The following is a 22,970-nucleotide window of genomic DNA, read 5'->3' as shown; positions in this document are numbered from 1 at the left end:
CTTACCATTTTGCCTTTGGGAATTATTTTCCTTGGGAATAGATATTTATGAAGCTATTAAAAAAAACCCCAAAACTATACCCAAATTCCCAAAGCTATCACTGCTGATGTTTCTCCTTCACATTAAGTGCTTCCTGCAATTTTATTTTATCTGGGATCCTGCCTTTGGGAATTGGTTCCATATTTTGTCTAAACCCACTGTCTATGGCAGACTGCAAAGCACTCACTTAATTCTAGTACAGGGGTAAAGACATGTACGACAGAAGATGTTACAGCTGTGTGAGAGCTGTGAGATGCACTGGTCTCACCAGATGCTAGACACCTTTGGTGACATCCCGTGCCCTCTGTACGTACAAGGACCTTAACATGATTTGAGAAGGTCAGAAGTATTAAGGTGGCATTCAGAAGCACACAGGATCACATCTGTTTTAAAGCCAGCGGGTTATTTTTAACTGGGAGTTGGTAAGACGGGCAAGAGAGTTTCAAAAAAGTAAGATCTAAATGATTTCACTGAAATATTATCTATTTGTGGAATAAATAGATGCGGAGCCAAATAATTCTGAAGTATCTAAATTCCACCTTCCCTCTCCCACTGACAGAATCTGCTTGAAAGCAAAAATGCCAAATTAATGCAAGAAATATAGTTCTCATGGTATCTCCTGCCAGGCTAAGAAGGTACAGAGAATATTCTAAGAAACTCTGTTCTTAGGAAATATTAAGTCCAGTTTTGAAAGTTATTAAGGGTTCACAAAATTGAGAAAAATATCCAATGTTTTGGTATCTGACTTGAACAAAATTTGAACTCCGGCCCTCTGAGAGTAAATCAGCAGTATGCATGTGAAATATGTTTTTTCTCTCCTAAGCAAAGCGTACCAGTGGATCAAGCAGAGGCAGAAGAGGTTTCAAATATAGCACACTCCTTTTTACCGATGGGTACTCTTGGATCCAGCTTCTGCTGCTCTAGCACCCGCCTGTCGGGAGGAGATCTGAGGCTGGTGCTTGTAGTCAAGTGGATTTGGGCCAAGTTTATTCATTTTCCAAATTGTGATCTCTGCAATGCCCTCCCATTCCCATTCCTCTTGTCCCACCATTCCTCTTGGGTTTTGGCTCTTCCCCAGCCCTGCCTCCTCCACCTCTCCCAGGGTGCTCCCAGACATGAACCCTGGCTCCGTGATGGCTTCCCCCGTGAGCCCTGGCTGACAGGACTGAAATACAAGCTTAGCGCAGGAATATCCTAACTGGTTTATTCTTCAGAAGCACCAGAGCCGGGATTATTTGCAAAACCTCCTGGGTGCACCCATGCCCTGCTCAGCTCCTCTTCCTCCCTGGCTTCGTGGTGCACCCAACCGGGCAGCGCCTTCCTGCTTTCTCGCCCCCAAAAACGATTTTCCTACATCTAGTGATGGCAAGTCTCTCCAGAGACACTCTTTCCAGCCACAGCCCTTATTATTTTCTGCCTGTGCTCCACCACCACGTTTGCCGGTCGCCCTCCCGCTTCCCTTGTAGGCTCTATTGTTCCTTGGGAAGGGGATGGTTAATCAGGAGACAATTACATTTAACAGTCTCGGGCAGTTGTTTGGATGGTTTCAGCACAGTGATCGACAAGATGCTGCCCTCGGTGCTCAATGCCTGTTAAAAACGCTCTTGCCCAGCCCTACCCGCTCATTTTGACTTGCCGGGCTGCACTTCATTGTCCCCTGAATTGCACCTACACAACCGAGGCTGCTTTATAAACTGGGTCACTGAACTGATCTAGGTTAAAAATATCCCAGATATTCTTTAATGAAGTGTCAACAACTATTCTCAGGCTGAAGAGCAACTGGAATACCTCCTAACAATCTTGCTTACATATGCGAAAAGTATGCCCTAATCTAAAATGTATTTATAATATAAAATGGAGTTCAACATTTGACCTGAGCGTATCCCACTCTGTCACACAGACAAAGGATATAAAAATGTGTTGCCGCAATTTCCTTGACAGCAAAAAAACAAAACAAACAAGAAACCTCACACATATATGTCTAGGCCAATATATATGATAATGTGAAACAATGAGTTAGATTTTTCATGGCCATGTTGAAACTCATCTTGTTAGTTCTAAAACTGCAGCACATAAACGTGATTTTTTTATATCAAAGTCTAAATAACTAAATACATCTTTAAAACTTCATTGAGTAAAACTTTTACTGACTTTCTATAGAGTTTGGAATAAGAAGGCTTCACAGCCAGGGCTATGAACAATCTTCTGAGGAAAAATAGCATAATGATGATTGTTATTGTTTTTATTGATGGTGGTAGTTTAATACTTTTTTTTATTATTATCATTATTATTAATAGCGGCAGTATCACCATCTGGATTATTATAACCACAGTAGTGACAAGATGCCCTAATAAGATCCATGCCCCATTGTGTCAGGCAGTATAAAAGCACATAGCGAGAGTGAGAAAAAGTTTATAATCTAAGCAATTAAGGCAGACAAAAGGTGCAGTGAGAAGCAGAGGCACAAAGAGATGAACTAACACAAGAGCCCACAGAGAGAGCCAGCGTTAAGCCTCAGATATCTGGAGTTAGCATCTATTTAAACACGGAGTTGTTTGTCTATACAAATATATATGTATTAATGCATATCACATTATCCAGCTTGAAGAGTGTATACCAGGATTAAAGCGATTTGGTGTGTTGTTTGTTTGTTTGTTTGTTTTTTCCTTAGGTAAAAGATATCTTAATCAAAACTGGACAGACTAAAAGTGGTACAGCACAGAGCAAACGAGATTTAGCTGTGCTGGTGACTAACTTCAGTCAAAGCAATGTTCAAACCACAACCCATTAAAAAAAAAAATAAAAAAAAAAATCAGAGAATAACTGTTTGTAGGATCTGATCATGATTCCAACAAGCAATGGCAATGTACTTCCTATTGGGGTATGGACAGCAAATAAGAAACTTGGTGGTATTCCAGCTGATGAAGACTCTGGTTAAAAGAAGGCAGACAACGTGCATTTTCTAGCACAGAGAAATTTCTTTCAGCTCTTACAAGCAATTGTTACGTATCCGAGTTCAGAAAGCCTCTCTTGTATTTTGCATATTTGATAACCATGAGTTAACTATGAAACAAAAAGGAATATTAACTTTTTAAAAATTTTTCTTGTACTTTTATTTTGATTTGTATTATAATGTAAATACTTCATGTCCTTGGCATTATGTACTTTCTCTTACATTTACTTTTTAGGTGCCTTACAGATACTGTTTTATTGGTGGGGCTGCTATAATTAATTATTAAAAATGAAAATATTTTTAGATTTGTTCATTCTTAAATAGGCCAGATATTTCAGCCTCATTTATAGATGTGAACATGCCTAAAATATTTCAGCAGCTTAAGCCCTTTTTCTGTGTTGCATTTAAACAGTCAATTTTTGAGAGCTGCTTTTTGTCTCAAAGTTATTTAAAGTCTCATCTTGTCATTAAGTTACACTACGAGTAATCTAGAGTTCAGGTTCACACAAGACAGTTAATAATTTTAAATTCTAGAACAGAAGATTTCAAAATTAAGCCTTATGTTACCTGGAAAAAAAAATAGTTTTTTTTTAATCAATGGAAAACCACTTAGTCCAAAGTGGAACTGTGAGTTTTTTAGCAAATAAATTATCGCTATAGTGTTCAGCTCAAATTCATAAAAACAAGTACACAAAATGACGTTTAGTTGCAAGATCACATTTCTGTAAAGATAAACTGTAAGCTCTGCAGAGCCATTGCTACCAAACGCTGTTTATCCGAGCTTTAAATTCTACTCCCAAATTTGAATAGACTACAGAGCTAGCAGTGTTGCTGAGGAGCAATATCAAAATATGTGCCTCCTGGGTCTAAAAACCACAAGTTATTTTAGCTTCTGCTAAGAATTGAGGGATTTTTTAAGAAGTTGAGTACAGTCAGTAAATAAATAAATACATTATCTACCTTCATGACCTTTCTTTTCCTGAAAGCAAACAGCGTCCATCATTTGTAACTTGACTTTCCATAAAAGTAACAGTTCATAAAAATCTGTGAAACTACTACCGGGAACAAACAAATTAAACAATGACAATGTAATAAAATAAAACTGCTGTTATACTCCTATAGTAGAAGAATTGCTTCTTCGCTGGGATTAATACATCTTGCAGAAAACAATTTTAAATAATGTGTAACATATGGATTTGGCTTTTATTATTCTTCTAAAAGAAGACAATTATATTTATGTGATAAACTGTTCAGTGTTAGTAGCATAATGTTTATATTACTGGCCACTTAAATAGTCTTTGGCATAGTTTTATAAGGAACAGCAGCCTCCAGATCTTTTGAAATCCATCTTACAAAGTAAGTCCTGTCTGTTACTGGAATGCAATGGTTTTACATAGTTTTCTTGCTGGGAAAAAAAAAATGTACTGCAGGTAATCTCGTTGTTAAACTGCATGCATGAAAAACTTTCTGATGTTTTAGTTACAATTCATACGGCATTTTAAGGCTTTCTAATGAAAAATATGAAAGCCTTGTAGCTGTCGGGAAATAGGAGAAAAAAAAGCAGCTTTCAATTTTAACTTTTTGGAAATGAGTGATCATGATACGCTGTTTTCTGTAGTAAACCTTTTCAAGGTGTTTTCCTTAATCTCCTCACTTTTATGAACAACTAGTTCCTACGCTCTCTTATTTTGCTGGGAGATTACATTTAAGAAAAGAGTGAGTTTCGGGCAGTTTTCAAGGAGCTGCTTTTGTCCCCATTATATTCCAGATAATTTTCAAAGGGATTACATAGAAACCATAGAAGTATTTATCTCGATATCTTCCAGTGCTTCTGAGTCGAAACTGCATGCATTTCAAAAGGGAATAGGAACGTGTTACCAAATAAATATTTTCTGTTGCTGCTGTGTACATAGATTTTTATTGTAAGCATTGCCGGCAACAGCCTTTCTGCATTGCTGGGATTCTGCTGTCCTGTGTGTCATTCAGACAACAAGATCATTTGGAAAAAATTATGCGGGGTGAGCAAACGTATTTATGTAGGTCTATCAAAAAAGAAAAAGAGGGGGAAAAAGAAATAATAATGTCAGTTTGGGGAATGTAACTGTCCTCATTTTTCACTCCTGAGGTACAAGTTTAGTATTTTCAGTTCTCCACTTCTCGATTGCTTTAAAAGTTGGGGTTGTTAATGAAAGATAAAGTGAAGGGTATGTCAATTTAAAGAGTGTAACCTAATGGAAGTGAAATCTGCACATTCAGTTAATTTGGGATTTATTATCCCAGTAACTAGACTTGCAACTGTTCTAAAATCGTGTTGACTGAAGACTTGAGAACAGTACGAGTGGATGGTTACCCCCACCCCCATTCTTAAAAGAAAACCTGTGCCTGCTGCTTCCAATTTAGTGCAATCATGCCTCTTACTGGCCAATACAAGATGCAGCATTAGCTGTCACATGCAAATGAGTATTCATGGGGACTTTGAAATGTGCAATAAAGAATAAAGACATGCATTCTTTGAATAATTGTTTTCTTTTATAAAACTGGATCCAAAAGGGAGTGCCATTTCACCCAGAGTCTATAGCCTTTCTATGGTTACAATCTGCTGTTGAAGCCAGATATTAGAAATGAAGTGTGGATAAATGGATAGAAATGAAGTGTGGATAAATGGAGGACTCCAGTTTCCCGTGCTGTCAATCTTTCACAGTACTACATTTGCTTAACAAGAAATAATCCAACACATGTTTGTGTTTCTTGCTATCTTGCTTTCTTTTCCAACTGGGACTTTTAAAGGCATAGGGGTGTAAAATAAAGTTGTCTATCTTATATTAGCTTTTTTTTTTATACAAAGCCCGAGCTAAATTCTTAGTTTTCAACAGCACAGATACACAAAATTACATAGCAGTGCAAGCTTCACTGCAAACCTAAAGTCTTTCAAAGCTCTCTGATATCACTTATCAGGATGAGAGAGAAAGAATAGCTCAGATTTTTAGGGCTTATTTAGATGCAGGGCGGGAAAAAAAACCTCAGCAAGCTGTATGCAGATACATGCACACATTTGTGGAGCTGTGAATAGCCAAGCTGAGTTCAGACACACACACCTATTCACCGAGACTGCAGCCAGAAAGTCTGTTAGAGAACAAACAGCCATCGACTTGTATTTATATTAAATCATGGCATTACGTGGCCCTATCTTCTGCTGGCAGAAACCCAAGTGCTTAGGCCAGTAGTGGGAAGAAAGTAAGCAGATGCCTGAAGTGCAGCACCTTTGCAGTGAACTGGAGTAGGTGAACTGCAGGAAGCACTTCGGTACGTTCAGACTTGGCCGAGATGGGACCAGAGGTGGGTAAAACTGGTTGGCCAGCAGGAAGAACGAATGCTAAGGACAAATGCTACCTGTACCGACGAGGAGGTCTGACCAGCGCAGGCATGCGTGGAGGCTCGGCAGAGGGGAAATAACCCCCTGTAGGTAAACATAATCCAAGGCACTGAGTTAACCTGAAAACTGGAGGATTGCAGCTGAGTCAGAGCTTCTCAGCAGGCAGGACGTGGCCCTGCAGGAATCCCAGAAAGGCGGTCAGAGGGCTGGGAGGCATTACATTTTTCCCTCAGTCTAAAATAAATAGTTCCTTGTTGCCCTCTTTGCTACATACCTTTGCTCTTCAAAGGCAATCTCTTGAAATACAGGCACACACATGCGAACACAGTGAAGAAATTAATCACCAACATTATCATTACAACTGATAACAGTTACTGTAAACAGAGGCATAAAACTGCGAGGGGGAATCTAAAGGTGTTTCACTCCTGTAGGGAAGGATGCCCAGCTACAAGGGCTGAGCACATTGACCAAAACCATCCCTTGGCTGTCTGCTTGTTCCTGTGATCCATGGTGGCAGGAAGACAGCCGATTCTTTGTAGCTTTTGGTCTCTATTGTGCCTCCTAAGGGAGTTGAAAAGAGGATGACCCTGGGGCTAGGGCAAAGGATCTGAAACGAGGAGATTTGGTTTGTATTCCTGAATCATCACAAACTTCCTTAGGCATGTTACTCAGCTCCTCATTTTCCTACTTACCAAATATAGCTAGTAATATTTTGGTATCTCAGAGATGTTAGCACAAGCCCTTCAACATACATATCTGCTCATACATTATCTCGATGCAGTCATTTTCAAAAGCGACTACAAAATACTCTGCAAACACATAAGCTCCGTGAGGCTTAGTCATGCAAAACACAATGCGTGGTGATGCATCCCCATGACCACAGGAATGAAAACCAGAACCTCATTCACATGTAAAACGTACTTGCGGCTCCTCAAGGACTAGGTCCCTTTACTCTGTAGCCCCAGCACAGAGGAATTTAAAGCAGCTTATTCATGGGTTTTTGCACTGCCGTCCGTTGCACAGGTGGCCCTGCACTTGGAGATGCATCACAGGGGAGACCTGCATTTGAAGATCTAATTTGGCTTCGCATTATTCTGAGCCCAAAATCCACGTTTCAGAGGGCGTCTGCAGCCTTATCTGCAGTCTCTGTACACAGTAGGGACTTGGCAAATGGAGTTTGGTGAAATGGCATGGCGCACTACATAGGAGACTGACTATAAATCACAGATTTTGGCTCTGCTCCTGGCTCTGTCACTGATTTACCATGGAAACTTGGGCAAATCTTTTACTCTCCCTATCCTTCATTTTCCATACCCATAATGTAAAGATAATGATGCTGCTTTGCAAGCTCTTTTGAGATCTCGAGATGTTAAGTGCTAAGTGCATTTTATTAACATTAATAGCACCCAACCGAGAGGATGCTGTACAGCACGAGCCTGGCTGTCCTCAGAAAACAGATTGGTGTGGGGAAAGCGTGCATTTGTTAAGCAGCTTAGACATTGCTCGTTCCCATAATACCTCCACAACACGCAGGAACAAGATCTGACCTACTAAAACAAAAGAAAAAAACGCCATAAGGAGAAAATTTCTAATGTGACCTGTCGTCTTATTTCTAGCCCAGGAAAACTTGGGGATCGGCTAGAGATTAGCAGTGTTTCTGTGTGTGGTTCTTATACTCAGCCACAACCACAGCGCTCACAACTTGCGGTGGAGACCCCTTCCATTAGTAGGCATTAATCACCATTTTATACACTCCAGTTCAGCTATCGCTGAAAAGACATTTAGTAGGTGCATTGAGTTGTATCTTATCACACTTTATAAGTGACTCAATTTTAAAATAAGTTAATCGTACTGAATAATATTCTAACTCTTGTATTTACAGGACCACAGTATATTTCAATGCATATTTTTAAAATGCCATCTGACATGCTTTGTTATTTTACGCTTCAATTTTCAACGTTTCTGCTCAAATATGTATCACAACATACACAGTAGAAAGAGTTATGAAAATTTTATTATTAATGCATGTTTTTTCTCTGCTGGAGAAATAACTTTGTTGTGCATGTTATAAAATGTTAAATATTAGAATTATTTAAAGTTAATAGGATGCCAAAGAAAATGACTAATAATACATTATACAATTAGATGCCTTTCATATTAGTGAATCCATTAACAAAATAAAATACATTCAAACAGAAGAGTTCTGATTTTCAATTTTTAGCAAGGATTGCCCAAGTGTAAAGCTAAATTATTTATTCATTTTTTAAAAAACTGCTGGATACATCAGTTTGCAATTATTTGCATTATGTTTGAATGCTTTATCATGTGGCTCTGATTCAAAAATATGTATCTCTAAGTTGCTTTAGCATCTTCATTTGTGCAAAACATTAAACATGGAAAAAAACAAACGTAAGTTTCTTTCCCCAGATTCAGCAGGGCGGCTGATGGTACCACAAGCCCTCAGTATTGCTCTTTCAGCTGTTTTGGGTGTCTTTGTTATCACTCTTTAGCCCAGGTGTCCTCACGTGGAGTTGCACATCTCTAGTTTGCCCTCCCAAGTGTACCCTTTATTTCTAGATAGGATCAATTCCCTCCTGTCCCATCCATACAGATCTCAAGCCAGGTATCCTGCAGCTTTGCCTAGAGTTATTCAGATGTCATAGCGTACATATCATACATCATATGATAGGTACATATCATACATCCATCATCTTTTTCTGAGCCCTGGCTACTACCTTTTTTGAAACTAGTTACCCTGTCTCCTCAGCTGATGTCAACATTATCCTTGAACAAAACACTTAGCAAGCAGCTAACTTTTCTTACGGTAAGAAATAGGTTTTAGCACCAAAGTGATATAATCTTCTGGCCATGTTTCTCCTGTATTTTCCTTTTCCTTTTGCATCGATGCTCTGTCTCTAGAAAGGCATCTGACACCGGCTAAAGAAAGTTCCACCAAGAGCAAGTAATCTCCTCCTCCTCACATCTATCTTCTCTTCACTGCTGCTATCTACTTAATTAAGTCGTTCTCAATCTTCTGTATCATAAGCACATAATGTTGGTTGATGGAAATGTGTTTTGAAATCCCTGTTTGTTTGTTTTTTAATTATCTGATTACACTGGGGGGGGGATGGGGGGGAGGAAGAGATCTCTCTTTGGTATACTACAATAAGTAAAAATCCAGCAATAGCACTCTGTCTTTTTTCTCCTTCAAGAGACTTTTTTCACCTTCTAACAGTCTACACAGTCCGGTCTTTACAGTTCATGGGATTTAAAAGTGTGATGAACCCAACTGCCACCGACGTTTGGTAACATCATTTGAAATCTGGTTTCAGGATAAAGATGCCTCTTACCATGATGTCTGCTCAGCTTGTGAGAGGTGAGGAATGGCATGCTTAGAGTCTGCTGAGGTTTATAGCAGGAATTCAGCATAGCCTAACTCCAGGCTGCTGTCACTCCAAAATATCTCCTGCCCATGTATGTCCCAATGTCAGCCCGGGGTGCAACTCATGGACGAGCCAAGTCTCCCACGTTATGTCAGCTGGTAATAGGGGAAAAAAAGAGTGTGCAACAGGGGCACGGAAAAGGATTATAAACTAGCAGATTTGGCTGCATCTTGGACGTTGCTTGTGAAGTAGAAGGGCAAAAATATTATAAAATATTTGTTTTGTTCCATTATATTCAATACTTCACATCCTGATTATTTCAAAATTTTACCATAGTTATGTTATATAAATAATAATAGTAATTTTATGAAGAAGAGACAATGTGTTGAAATTAGAACCACGGATTTATAGGTTGATTTCAAAAGGCATCATTCTCACAACTCATCCTGAGGTGTTTGTCCACAGGGAGGGTTTTGATTAGGCTCAGATTATTACAGTAGAGTTGGAAACAGGACCTTTGATCTCAAGAGATCTGAACAATCCCTGTTACTTTTACTGACAACAGGCACGCTACAGACTGAATAGTGTTAACATTCAGATGAGAGCTGAAAACTCAAGTGAGAGCTATGCTACGTTCTCACTTTTAAGACTCTGGTACCATGCATAACTTTGAAATTAAAATACAGTGTGACTACCTCTCTAAGTGTTTAAATTAATATGTTTAATAACCCCTTCAATAATAAGTCTAAAGTGCAAATTAAGACTTACAAGACAAGGAGAAAAGAATGTCTCTTTCTTTATATTTATGTATGTAGTATGTATTTGTTCAGGACAGTGGGATGCAACGCTTTCTGTATCAGGATTTCTTAAAATTTCTTTTTTTTTTTTTTATAAAGCTTGTTTTTCCCACTAAATATATATGCAATATTATTTATACATGTATAGATGAGATGGTATATTTGTTAAAGGGAAAAAGCCAATGGTGTAGTCAAGAAAAAAATATTCATTTGCCTATATATAGGCATCTAATGCTTCTTAAATGCTCTAAGACATCTCACCTGGCTTCTAGCACCCAGTTTCCAAGGGCACAACTCTCCTGTATATCCTCTGCTAGACCTGACAGCCTTGCGAGCGTCACTCTGATACTCAGCATCCTCTCAAATGGCACTAAAAACCAATGATTAGGTAACTGAGTCAAGGCCAAAATGTCCAAAGACTGTATTAAGGGATGATGCTTTCCAAGACCGTGGTAATTTGCTCATGCAAAAAAATTCCACTGAATTACACAATAATGCTGGGGGGGGAAGAGAGAGAGGCATATTCAATTTTAAATCCATAAAAAATGATAGTATGAGTGACTTAAAAATTTCTTAAGAAATCTAATTTATTTTGAGCAGGAATATATTTCTAAAAGATTGTATCCACAAATGAGACAGTCAATAAAAGGACATAGGTTTCCTCATAAAAGCAAAAGTTTGCAATTATCAGAGACATACTTCAGATTTTCTCCTTTTTTCTTTCTCCTAGATTTTTTTCATTTGAACTTTTTCCAGTTTGGCCCCCAGTGCTGTCCCAGTTTGGCCCCCAGCACTCTTACCTCCCACTAAAATAACCAATGGAGTTCAACAGAGAAATGCATTACCAAAGTCACCCCCAACCAAATCACTCACTGCTCACAATAGTTGTATCTATCACAGTCTTTACGGTTTTCCCCGTTCTCGGTGTACAGGAGACCACAAATACCATGATAAAGCCTAATTCCGCAGTGTGGTAACTTCTCAACCCATGCCACCCTGCATAATATTATGTAATGTACATCCACATATAACATCACCCTTTTTGTTGCAGACCCTATTGCATGTTTGTATTTGTCAGCTAGTATTACAGACAAACCACAGAATTACAGATATTGACCACAGGGGAGAAAAACACCGCAAATATTAGGCCACACCATGATCTTGTAAGACATTGAGCATGACCAACTTTAAGTAGGAACTATGCAGCTTAGTTCTCCAGGCTATCCATCTCCTTGCAGCACAAGATCATTCCGTGCAAAATACCTTTGACACTTGGTTCAGTTTATCTATAAACATGCCTGGCAATCCCCAACTTCTGGAGATTATTCCATCATCCTAAAAATCGTAGTTAGAAAGTTTTCCTGTTAATACTTTTAACAAATGACTCGATAAATTATTTCCTTTCCTTGTTATTTTGGAGCTCTGTGGAATGGTATTTCCTGTAGCATTACTATCAGAACAACAAACCCAAACAAAGAGTCACCCATGACAACGATGAGCATCCCAAAAAAAAAGGCAATCCCTTGCTACAGCGTGCAAAACTACAGTCCTTCTCAGTGCCTAAATAACACTCCTTGAGGGGTTATCAAGAAGCTCTTCAACTTCTTGAAGTGTTACTAAGCAAAAGCTATTGTAACGCAAATAGTGCTGTGGTTAGAAAAGAAATAAAAGGCGTGTCTTAAGTGCTTGATCATACAATACGTGCCATAAAATCCATGGTATGTTTGTGGCTGACCACACTAACCTAGTTTACTGCCTCTTCTGCCCCATTCTACTGACTTATTCTTCACACCGTTGAAAAGAAAAACATGACAATACCATTGGTAAGAGAAATTGTACAGCGTCTAGGGCTACAGATTGGGCAACTAAGACTTATAATTCTGATTATCTCTCTTTTTTTTTTCCTTCACACTGAAAACAAAATAAGTTATATTGGAAAAACATTAATATTCTAGCTCTATCATCCCTTTTTTTGTATACGATGCACATTATTTACAAGCTAATTCAAAGCGTTGGTTGCAAAAATTAGTATTTCCATCAGGTTTCATCATATGACTTGTATTTACAAATCACTCTTTGGGGTACTATACTTCCCCCCCATTCCCCTCTGGAAAGAGAAGGGTAAGATGTGGAAACCACAACTTCTTTTGAATTAAAAAAAAAATGTTCTGTATATTAAAATAGATATTCCGATACAGAGAGAAAAGCGAAGAACCCACATTGCTAACATGCATTTATTCATTGATTCACCAACTACTGTGAGCTCAATTAAAGTATTCTGTTGTCAGAGTTTTAAAGCTTGGGGGGGAAAAAAAAAAAAAAGAAGAAATTCTTGGCTACAGCTTGGCATATGCAGGTCTTAACCCAGAAGCAAGCTGTTTTATAATTATTTCTGAAAATTACTTCAGTCCATTTTATTTTCTGTGCTTGCCTAGGAAGTGTGAAAAAGAAAGAAAAAACTATTTTTGACTCAAGGCTTTCAAGACATTTTGGTTCTCAGCTAGCAAGTAACCCAGTTTGAGCCTGATATTTCCAACGTGAACTTTGGACCGCTCTTGCTGGTTTCTCAGTGAGGCTGGCTGCATGGATAACTGCTGGTAGAAGTGAGGAAGGCTTTGCTGCCTGGGCCATACTTGATCACACAGAGAACGTCACCAAGGCTGGAGGGCGGCTCTAAGGTTAGACCCCAACCAAGAGACGTTCACGTGTTTCTAAGCATACTCACGTATGCCTGAAAAATACAATCAATAACCTCCTAAAACATCTAAAAATGTATGAGATGGCAGGATACAATAGGAAATCTCACTGATGCATATGCACAAGAAATTAAGGACCCACAAACAAAAAGGAAAGTGACTGCAGGAGAGAACCAATCCCTCTTCCCCCCCCCTTCCCCCTCTTTTTCCAGTGATCCTTGCTGCAATTTTGAACTAAAGCCCGCAACGATCCTGTTGGACCTTCATGTTTGTAGCTGCTCTCTGGAAGTTGGCAGCTGACAGAGGACCTGCTCTCCTCTGCCCACAGAGCCTTTGTTAATGGCAGGACCGGAGCTGCTGGCTGCCTTTGAAATGGATATATTGGGTCAATGGAAAGACTCGAGTATTTTTGAATGGTGAGTTTTGTTAGTTTGTTTTTGCTTTTTGTTTTTTTTTTTTTTTCTTTTTTTCTTATTTTAGAGAAATAAAGCTGTGAAAAGGAGCTGCTTCTCTTTTTTTTTTTTTTCCTTTTTCTTCCCCCCCTCCCAGTTCCCTCCTTCCTTTCTTTCTCCCCTCTCTTTTTTCCCTTCTAAATGCTTGCTTCAAAACCATCCAGCCCATTTGTGTTGACCTTGTGGCTCCGTTTCAAAGGCAGCTTCAGTCTTGTGTCAGCTCCACGGGCTCTGCCTGCCGAGGCGGACCCAGCCGGGAAACCACTCTGGTTCCTGATAGCTGAAGCTCAGACATATGGTCCCAGAAAGCTCATATAACCAGTAATATTAAAAAAAAAAAAAAATTGTTCCTCTTTTCTCATAGTTCATTGATAAAGAACATGTCAGTACAGTTGAAGAATCCTGCTGGTTAAAGGTATCATCCTTAGCTGCTCATATGGTCTGGGCTCTTACTTGTCAATTAGATTAATCCAAGCCATTTTAGAACAATAAATATAAGTACAGATGGAATATAAACATATTGAAGATTTCTGTTTATGACGGCTGTTGTTTATGAAATCAAAAATAATGTTGCAATGAGGATTTTGTTGATATTTCAAATGGAAAGGAAAAGTAAATAGGAATTAGATATTCCTTAGGAAAGAAAAAAACCCAAAACAAACAAAAAAAACCAGAAAACCCCCCAAAACTCCAAAAAACTAATGAACTACCACACCACAACCTCCAAAACAGCCCATGGGTAATAAAAAGGCAATGACTTTACTTACAATGCCACCTATGAGCTACCTTTAGAGAGGGGATATGGCACCTATAAACTCAAAACACTAGGTATGTTGAAATCCATAAAATTTCCAATTACTGCTTCAGAATTTATTGTGCACATATGGAAAATAATACTTGTAAAAGAGAAAGGGGTTTGTGCCTGGTGCTGTCAATACTGTGAAGGATGGGGTGATTATAAAGCAAATTAACAATACTTTTAAATGTGCATTCACTTATCTTTCCAATTAAATCCTTGTTAAACAACTGCACAGACAGTAATAGTGCTTCTGCAAAGCACTGATCAAGACAGTTTTATTGTAATTTTTACTCTGTAACAATTAATCAAGTAGGCATTTTCTTTATTATTAAATTATTTAGTTAATAAATATTCACAATCAGTTCACGTATTTGCGGTTTAAGTTTTACTTTTAATTTTTCTTAAACTGAATTATATTCCAGTATATTCTTATAGAAGAAACAACAGAAATATTTTAATTCAGTTTGCCACAATGTTTTTCGTTAACTCGAGGTAATGTCAGGGTAAGATTAAATCCACCTTTTTCCCCTATGTAATTACCAATTCGGATGTCTTTGGCTGTCTTTCTCCACGTTCCATAAGACATGTACCTCTCTGCAACAATGTAATATTCAGCCTCTGCAAAAATTCATATTTCCCCTCCCTTTTGGTACATAAGTATAGTAACCAAGCCGTAAAAACACAGTAATTGACCTTTGGACGGTACGTGGTGTTTCGCAGTTAACGTACAAGGTATTCCAAATGAAATAACAGGGTGCAAAGGTCATCTGTACAGCAAATACCAAGCATTTTGCAGACAAAGCATTGGCTATAAAGACAATTAGGAACTCGCTTGTATTATGTATGAATCAACACTTACTGAATGAACCAGTAAGTATTGAAATTTGTATTTCTATGGTTAGTTTCCCTGAACATATATGCATTAGGATAGAATCCTAGTGTTTCATCAATGTCTTACGAACCCTTTATAGCTCCATTTTTTTTCAGTTAATTTAGTACTCACGAAAATTTGAGTTTGACAGTCGTAGAAATTGAATGTCCTTCCAGCCACCCAGCAGATTAGCACAGGAGGCATAAAGAAGGAAGCTTCTACCTCCTCACCCAGGTATCTCTGATCTTCAAGCACAGAGGGCAACTGAGGATTTCTGGGACAGGCGTGCGCGAGCAGGACAGGGAACCCCCAGGGTTTAGCACAAAGAAGGTCTTACCCCATTATATCACAGCGTGCATCAACACGATGGGTTTGACCGGAGCAGGGAGCGCACCACAAATTCACACTCCTACTTACATACTAACATCCTTACGGATGAAGAGTCCTCTCTTTGTTTTTTCTTTCTCAGGCACTTTTTGCCTTACTGTTGGCATTTTTGCAGAGGTCAGAAGCTTGCTTTTGAAAAGCAGCTCCTACCTGTCCCCGCTTTCGTATAGTGGTGCCTTGATGGCCCTGAGCAGCCCCACCTGGGGCTCCCCCACCCCTGCCCATGGGCTCGGGGCCCACGTCAGCCCCACCCTGAGGCTTTGGGCCAAAACCATTGATCTTTTTAGTAGCATCCTCGTATCCTGGAACTGGCAGCACACTTTATATGGCTTAACAGACCCATTTGTAGAACCTTATCCCTTTTACCACAGGTGTGAATTAAAAGAATATCCTTATAAATATCTGTAAAGGCTTTAAGTTACTGGACCTTGCTTAACATCAGCAAAAGTCCTCCAGATTTTTCATAAAATCCCTAAACAATTGCCAAGCACCAAACATTTTGTTTTCTTTTAAATTGTAACTATTAGACTTAACCGATAATACAGAAAGCATAAGAGGAATGGACATCTCTGTCTAATGTCTCTGGCTATTATAGAAACCTTTGCCATAGGTTAACAGCCAGAAATACTGAATGACTGGTAGCTCAGTTCTAAAACCAAAATTCTTTTAGTGCTTGTAGACTAAGAAAAGTATGAATTTCCCGATGTCAGTATTGGTCCAAACAGCTTCTACTGCCTTGATTCAGTGATTTGAAAAATGATGACTTAGAGTTTCGAAAGTGCTGAGAGACGTTATAGCCTGGTCCTCTTATGATCAACTGATCTTTTCAGCTCTTAATGGGAAAATAAATCATAGATAAAAGATAATCCTGTTGCACAGAAGCAAAAAAGGTGTGATATCAACAGACTTTTATAGAGAAAGAAAACTCTGTGAAAGGGATAAAGTAAATAAGGTAGTTTGTTCTGCTGATGCTCGTGTTGGCAAGGTCAAATCCCTCTTCAGGAGCTGCCTACCTCGAGAAATGAGAAGGAACCACAAAGTATATTCAGAGAACTTAAAAGGATACAAGGCATGTTTTTTTATTGTAAACCCATCCTCACCCCCAAAAATCTCGAATTTCAAGGGTCTTTTTAGATTTTTACTGTTCTTATTTCTTCTTTAATAATGAAGCTGTCAACTGTTAGTTTGTTTTCCTTTCATATTCACCAGTTCTCTCTCATTTAATTTTTGATGCTGCAGATGACATTAACAGTATAGGAAAGGGAGCCAAATAAAGCTTTGCTATATTCTAATTAATGATTTTTCTAATAAAAAATACTTTGATATGGCAGGCAGCCTAGAGTCTCTTCTATGATCTTTAATTTTCCATGTGATACATATTATTTATATCCTATAAATGTAGGTGTAACACAATGGGAAAGCAAGCAGGAAGAAAGAGCCCATTAAGTATTTGGCCTGTATAAGAACCGATTGCACAGTCAATCTCTGCAATGTAAATAGGCTTTTTCAGAACATTTGTTTGCATTTATAATTAAATTAAACTTTAACTATAATAAAAAAAAATCTCTATGGGAAAATCATATATACAAATACTGCTTTCCCACTGTTAACTACAGAAAAAATGAAGGTACAGGGATTGAACCTAGGAGGTCACAACAATTACCGAGTGACAAAGTGATGCATGGCAAGTGTGTTATTAAACATCCTCCCACTGCAGAGCTTTAGAGAGGACTGGTAAATAAGAAGGTTGGGAGCACACACTGGTTTTCCAAGTAACTTTTGTGAGTTCACGAAACAGTCTGAAACTGCTGCTGTCTTCAGCATCTAAGTGACAGGGGACAATGTCCCCTTGGGGACATTGGTTGGAGACCGCCATTGCCCTCCCAAGCGCGCGTTAAATAAATCCTGTTCACCCCATCTCCCCACGGTGTTTTTTGCAGGTATGCTGTGCCTCAATGGGCAGATTTCTTGCACGTGTCCTAAGTAGTCAGTGTCAGAGTGGCTTTAATGTACCATTAACTTCACCTTTATATATTCGTCTTTCACAGTGGTATAAACCAGAAGAAAAAGGTGCCTGGTACCTCTGTGCTGCAAAAAGCCAGCTTAGATTTCTGTCTAGCTTTACAGTATCAGCCCATCTGTTTTAGGTGAAAACTTGAACAGTAATGTTAACCTCAAGTACGTTAACCTTTAGATGCCACGAGACAGGATAGACAGAACCATTATTTTTATGGCACATTTTTTTCTGAGCAAAGATCCTAGGCGGCGAAGGCGGCTAGAAAATCCTGGGTTTGTCTCTCTGCCTCCAAACAAAATACAGTGTACGGTCATTTGAAAACCAAGGCAGACTACATTGTCGACACACAAATACCCAACAACTATAAATCTAAGGGAACCCAAGTAATGAGTCAAAACCATGAGGCTGACAATTTATTCAGTATGACTGAATTTACCAGCATAAATACTGATTCCTCATAAACCAGAGTTCACCCTCCAGTTTCAGCTGAAGACAAGACTGATCTGGAGCAGCTGCGGAGGTGGCAAACATCTACTGCTCCCCGAAACCTTCCCTAGAGATGTAAATGGAGGCTTGAAGGTGGGAATATTTTTACGTCTACTCTCAATTTCATGAGAATTTTTGACTCAAAAGTCTTAGTTTATGTATAACACAAAACTAATTGAGGAAGTTGTTCTCCAACAGCTATCATCTCCAAGAAACCACATACAATACACAAAGTTTGGCAGTTCTGGTAATAGTCTCCAGGTAACTTTAAAAGAGTTAATAAAAAGTAGAAGAAAATGTTGCAACAGCTTCACATTTATACTTGATTAATTCAAAAGTGTATAAAGTCTTTAATGCAATTTAAGATTTGGGATTTTTCCTAATTTCTGAGAAGCTTAATTTTATTTTCTCATCAAGTAGTATCAGGAGGTTTACTGTCATTGGTGATATTTGCTAAGCTATTAAATGTGGGGTATTTAGTCTTTGCCAAGAGTAGTAAACTGTTCAGAGGTGAATGTATTTGTCATGTACCCCAATTAGCTACCAATATCGGCTTCCACACCTGTAACAGTATCTATTGATCAATGTTAGATTCATTTAGGCCACATCTATGAAAAATGTTCTTTTGTGCTTGTGGAAATATGTTTATTATATGTGGAATCTGTGGAAATATGTACAGGTTGGTTCTAATTCTGGTTCCCAAGTCTCTAAAATATTCATCTTTCCTCTTCTCATTTCCTGGGGTCAAATCTTTGCCTTTTCAAAATCAGTGGTAAATCTTGCACTGACTTTGACAGAGCCAGGACTCTACTTTTAGTATTTCCTTCTCAGTTCTTTTCAGCACCTTTTTCTCTTTTGCTGGTTTCCTTTGGATCCCTGTTCTACTTTTGGTTTTGTTTAACTTTCAACATCCAAACAATCTGCTATTTTTCCTTTTAATCTTTTTTTTTTCCCTCACTTTGATTCTTTGGTTTCTACATATGCTTTGGTTTTTACCACCTTATTTCATGTACCCATTTCCTCCATTTTTTTCTTTTTTTTGTTTTGTTTGTTTCTCATCTCCTGCTTAACTACTATTTTCCCCTGTTTACTCTGCTGTTTTTCCTCTCTCCTAGCTGACATTTCCCTCTGTGCAATATCTTTCTACCTTCCCTTTCCTCTCTTTTCCAAAACACGGCTCATCATTCTATGCCACTAATGTATAGCAGATTCTGAAATACTGTCATCTGAGACAGTTAAGTACTAAACAAAACATTACCAGGGTGGAGGAATCACTTACCCTGATTGACAACAAATCGTAACTTCTGTATTGTTGCCAGATTGCCGCTAACTCTGTATATTCCATCAACATCTAGACCTGAAAGAGAAACACATATTTCATTTTAGATCATATAAGTATTTTTCTTTTGTATGTCTGTCAGGAAGCCAGCAGCGCCCTTGCAAGTATGAAGAAGAGCAGTGTAGTGAACGACTGAAAAATAATCCACCTGACAACAACTGAAGTGCCTCCTGCCTGATTAAAACAGCAATGAAAAATAAAAGTGGTAGATTAACTTAAGTGAATACAAAACACCTAACTATAATTATCTTGTAATTCTGTCAGCAGAATATGGTTCTGCAAGGGTATTTGAGTGTGATGGGAAAGGAAGAGTGAATTAGCTCTCGTGCTTACGGAGAAGGGCTGTTTGGGATACGCACAATGCTCCGCAAGCCCTGCTTAAACGTGGGGTGTTTATATTAATAGTGCTGGGGAAACTTCTCAGTCTGGGGCCTGGGTTTTTCGGACGTGAATTTCTGAGGCTGTGACCTTTCTGAAAATAAAGTGGTGAGGTGCCCACTCTGAAATCACAACGTGCATGACACTACACACCACTACCGTTTCTCTACTATATTCTTCATAGCAGATCAGACAAGTTTGAAGATGAAATTAAATATCCCAAATAGCATATGCCCTGGAGTACATTTCTTCATTAATATAGGCCATTCTTTTCAAGGACAACCTGACAGTCTTGTTTCTCCCTGCATATCTGCTCAAGGTTTATCTGCTAGGTGAAACTAGATGTCATACTCCCTTTTGTGACATATTATCTCCTACAGCAAGCTCTGCTGATATGACTGTTTAAAATAGCACTTCCAGCCCCAGTTGCATAGCTGTAGCATTTCAAAGCACATGGGAACTGCTCTCCTTTCCCGGGAGAATTAGCTATTGTGCAACAATGACTGAATCTGCATGCTTAAAAATTGAAAACACTAAACTGTACATTGTCGTTTCACATTTAAACCTTGCAAGTACATAAGAAGCTAAGAGTATCTACACAAAACAAGTTTTTTTTAAGGCTACTCATCATTTGGAACACAAGTTTTAATTAGCTTTTGGCAAGCAATTTCAGAGAAAGGCTTTCTTTTGGAAAACACTAAATTGTCAAAACCAAAAATTTTCAGGAAATATTTCCTGACAATGTATCTAGGGGGAATAATTTTTTTCCAATTCAGTGTGGGCAAAATGGAAAAACTGAAACTATAGGAAAGAGTGAAAGCAAGTCCAAAAGCCCAGAAGCCCAGTTGTAATAACACTTAAATAGGAAGGAGCTGAGTTTCAAGTCCTTATTTCAAAGATACTTGCATCATGCCTTGGCAGATAAGTGCCATAGCCAGTGGACTCAACTGCTTGGAGGTATTCCTCACTGATCTTGAAACATCTTAACAGATTTACTTTTCCTTTTCATGCAGACTGAAACCAAATAAAGTCTTTTGTTTGCGTGTTTGATTTCTCTCTCTACAAAATACAGTTCTTATTTTATGTCTATCCTGCTAGGAACATCCTGATTTGGTTTACATTAACTAATCTATTTTAAAAATGAATAATAATTCCATATTATACACTGGTTATCTATGTCTTTTATTAGACAATTTTCTACCCTGCACCTGTGGGTGTCCTGCAACATAATACTGAGAGTGATGATTCATTTCAGGAAGATCCCCTTTGGTTACAGAGGGATAAAGAAAAAGTTTATTTAAGAGAAATCAAAAAGGATTTGGTAATCAAGAACACTTGGAAGTTATCCATCCACTGGATATATAACATATGAGCAAATGGAAATTACTAAAATGTTTAAGTAATGCAATTCTATCCTAAATCTGAAGAGTCTCATTCTGTTTTAGTAAGAGGAGAGTGAGAGAGCAAGAGTAATTCCCAGCATAGGAATGTGGGACTCTTGTGGTAAAGGATTAAGAATTGCACCATGTAAATGGAAGCCTAAATCAGAAAGTAAAGAGGAAAAACAAACAAACAAACAAACAAACGAGCCTCAAAACAGAATGTTAACTTTTGTTTGGATCTAACTCAATTCAGTTCTTAACCTTTTTGGATATATGGAAGTGAAAACAATATATGTCACTTTGGGTGAAATAGCGATGTCTCACATTAATAGCATCAATTTGGAACCTGCATAAATTATCCAGATCAAGTGAAAATGACAAACTATGTTGTAAATTGGTGGATATTACATCTTGCAAAATGATCTGGAGTATACAAGTGCATTATTATTGTTATAAATTTACTTTGGTCCAAAAACGAGGTCTGATTAGCATTTCATTTGGACACTATACAATATGGCAGAGAGAAAAAAAAAATCCAAGAATATCAAGCCAATTATAGTGTTCACGTGCCATCAACTTTCTGCTCCAAGAACTTTGAAAGTTAAGCCAAGCCAAACCAATGCAAATTGGTGGATTTGGACATCCTTTTCATGACCACATTATCTTAGCTGGATTGTTAACAACTTATTTTGGAAATCCAATTAGGCGCAAAAGAGAAAGAGAGAGAAAGAGAGAGAGAGAGAGAGAGAGAAAATGTCTTTATAGTTCTAATATCCTGATTCTATGAACGATTTTCAAGGCAAATTCACTTTTAAGGGCACCTCTATCAAGAATAAAAACATCACCGCACTGCTGTCAGTGTTTCTTCACAGCAGGCTATAAATACTTAGGGAACAAGATGAAACAAAAGCCTTGCAGAGTTTCCTATCTGGTGCTGGCATTTAAGTATAGTGGTAAAGAATGTTTCAGAAAAAATATTCATTGTAATAAAGTCCAACTGTTGTTGACTATAGGGTGACCTTCTTGAGTTTTGGAGTGGGGTTTATCAGGGAAGAATCACTGGATTTTGCCCTAGAGGAGAACAAGCATTTTATTTACTTTATATCTCAATCTCCAACATTTCTGTTCGTTTTAATGAGGAACCTGAGAACAGGATGGACCCACAATTAGAAATGATAGCCAGAAGCATGATAATGACTTCACTATTTCCACTTTAAACTTTGTAATGGTATAAGAAATGTAGGAAAAGGACTTACTCAAGAATACATCAGTTTAGCTGCCAAACTATAGGCAAATTTTAGCTATATTCATTTAAAAAATTATACAGGTACTCCTGATGAGAAAGTTAAAAGGTGACTGAACTCAGGCTTGGTTGAGATTCATGAACAATAATGAATGTTATATTCACTCTGCATAACTGCACAGAAGATGTTAGAAGAACACTTATTTAAGGACAATTCTTGCACTCCTGCTTCTAGCCAAAATGGAAATAACCATGAATGCAGGTCGGTGTCAGCTCCAGTAGCAGTTTGAGCTGGAACCTGGTATTGCAGAGAAACATTAACGCCACAGGAAAAAATTAGAGCTTAGGTGATACATTTATCCAAACACACGTTTT

At 38.2% G+C, this 22,970-nt stretch overlaps 1 protein-coding gene across 3 annotated transcripts in view; it reads right to left on the bottom strand.

The window, feature by feature from the left end:
• ARHGAP15 (Rho GTPase activating protein 15) overlaps positions 1 to 22,970 on the bottom strand; it is a 341,933-nt gene that overhangs the window by 87,531 nt on the left and 231,432 nt on the right. For 2 of the 3 annotated variants that reach the window (XM_076343118.1, XM_076343120.1), the window contains one exon: positions 19,533 to 19,610. The exons of the other annotated variant lie outside the window; for it this stretch is intronic. In XM_076343118.1, the coding sequence (XP_076199233.1) occupies positions 19,533 to 19,610 (78 nt within the window). The remainder of the gene's footprint in view (positions 1 to 19,532; positions 19,611 to 22,970) is intronic. 3 annotated transcript variants of the gene reach the window in all.

This window comes from Aptenodytes patagonicus, chromosome 6 (assembly GCF_965638725.1).
Source record: "Aptenodytes patagonicus chromosome 6, bAptPat1.pri.cur, whole genome shotgun sequence".
Classification (NCBI taxonomy): domain Eukaryota; kingdom Metazoa; phylum Chordata; class Aves; order Sphenisciformes; family Spheniscidae; genus Aptenodytes; species Aptenodytes patagonicus.
The sequence above is the reverse complement of the archived record's forward strand: the minus strand, read 5'-3'. Positions and strand labels throughout refer to the sequence as shown.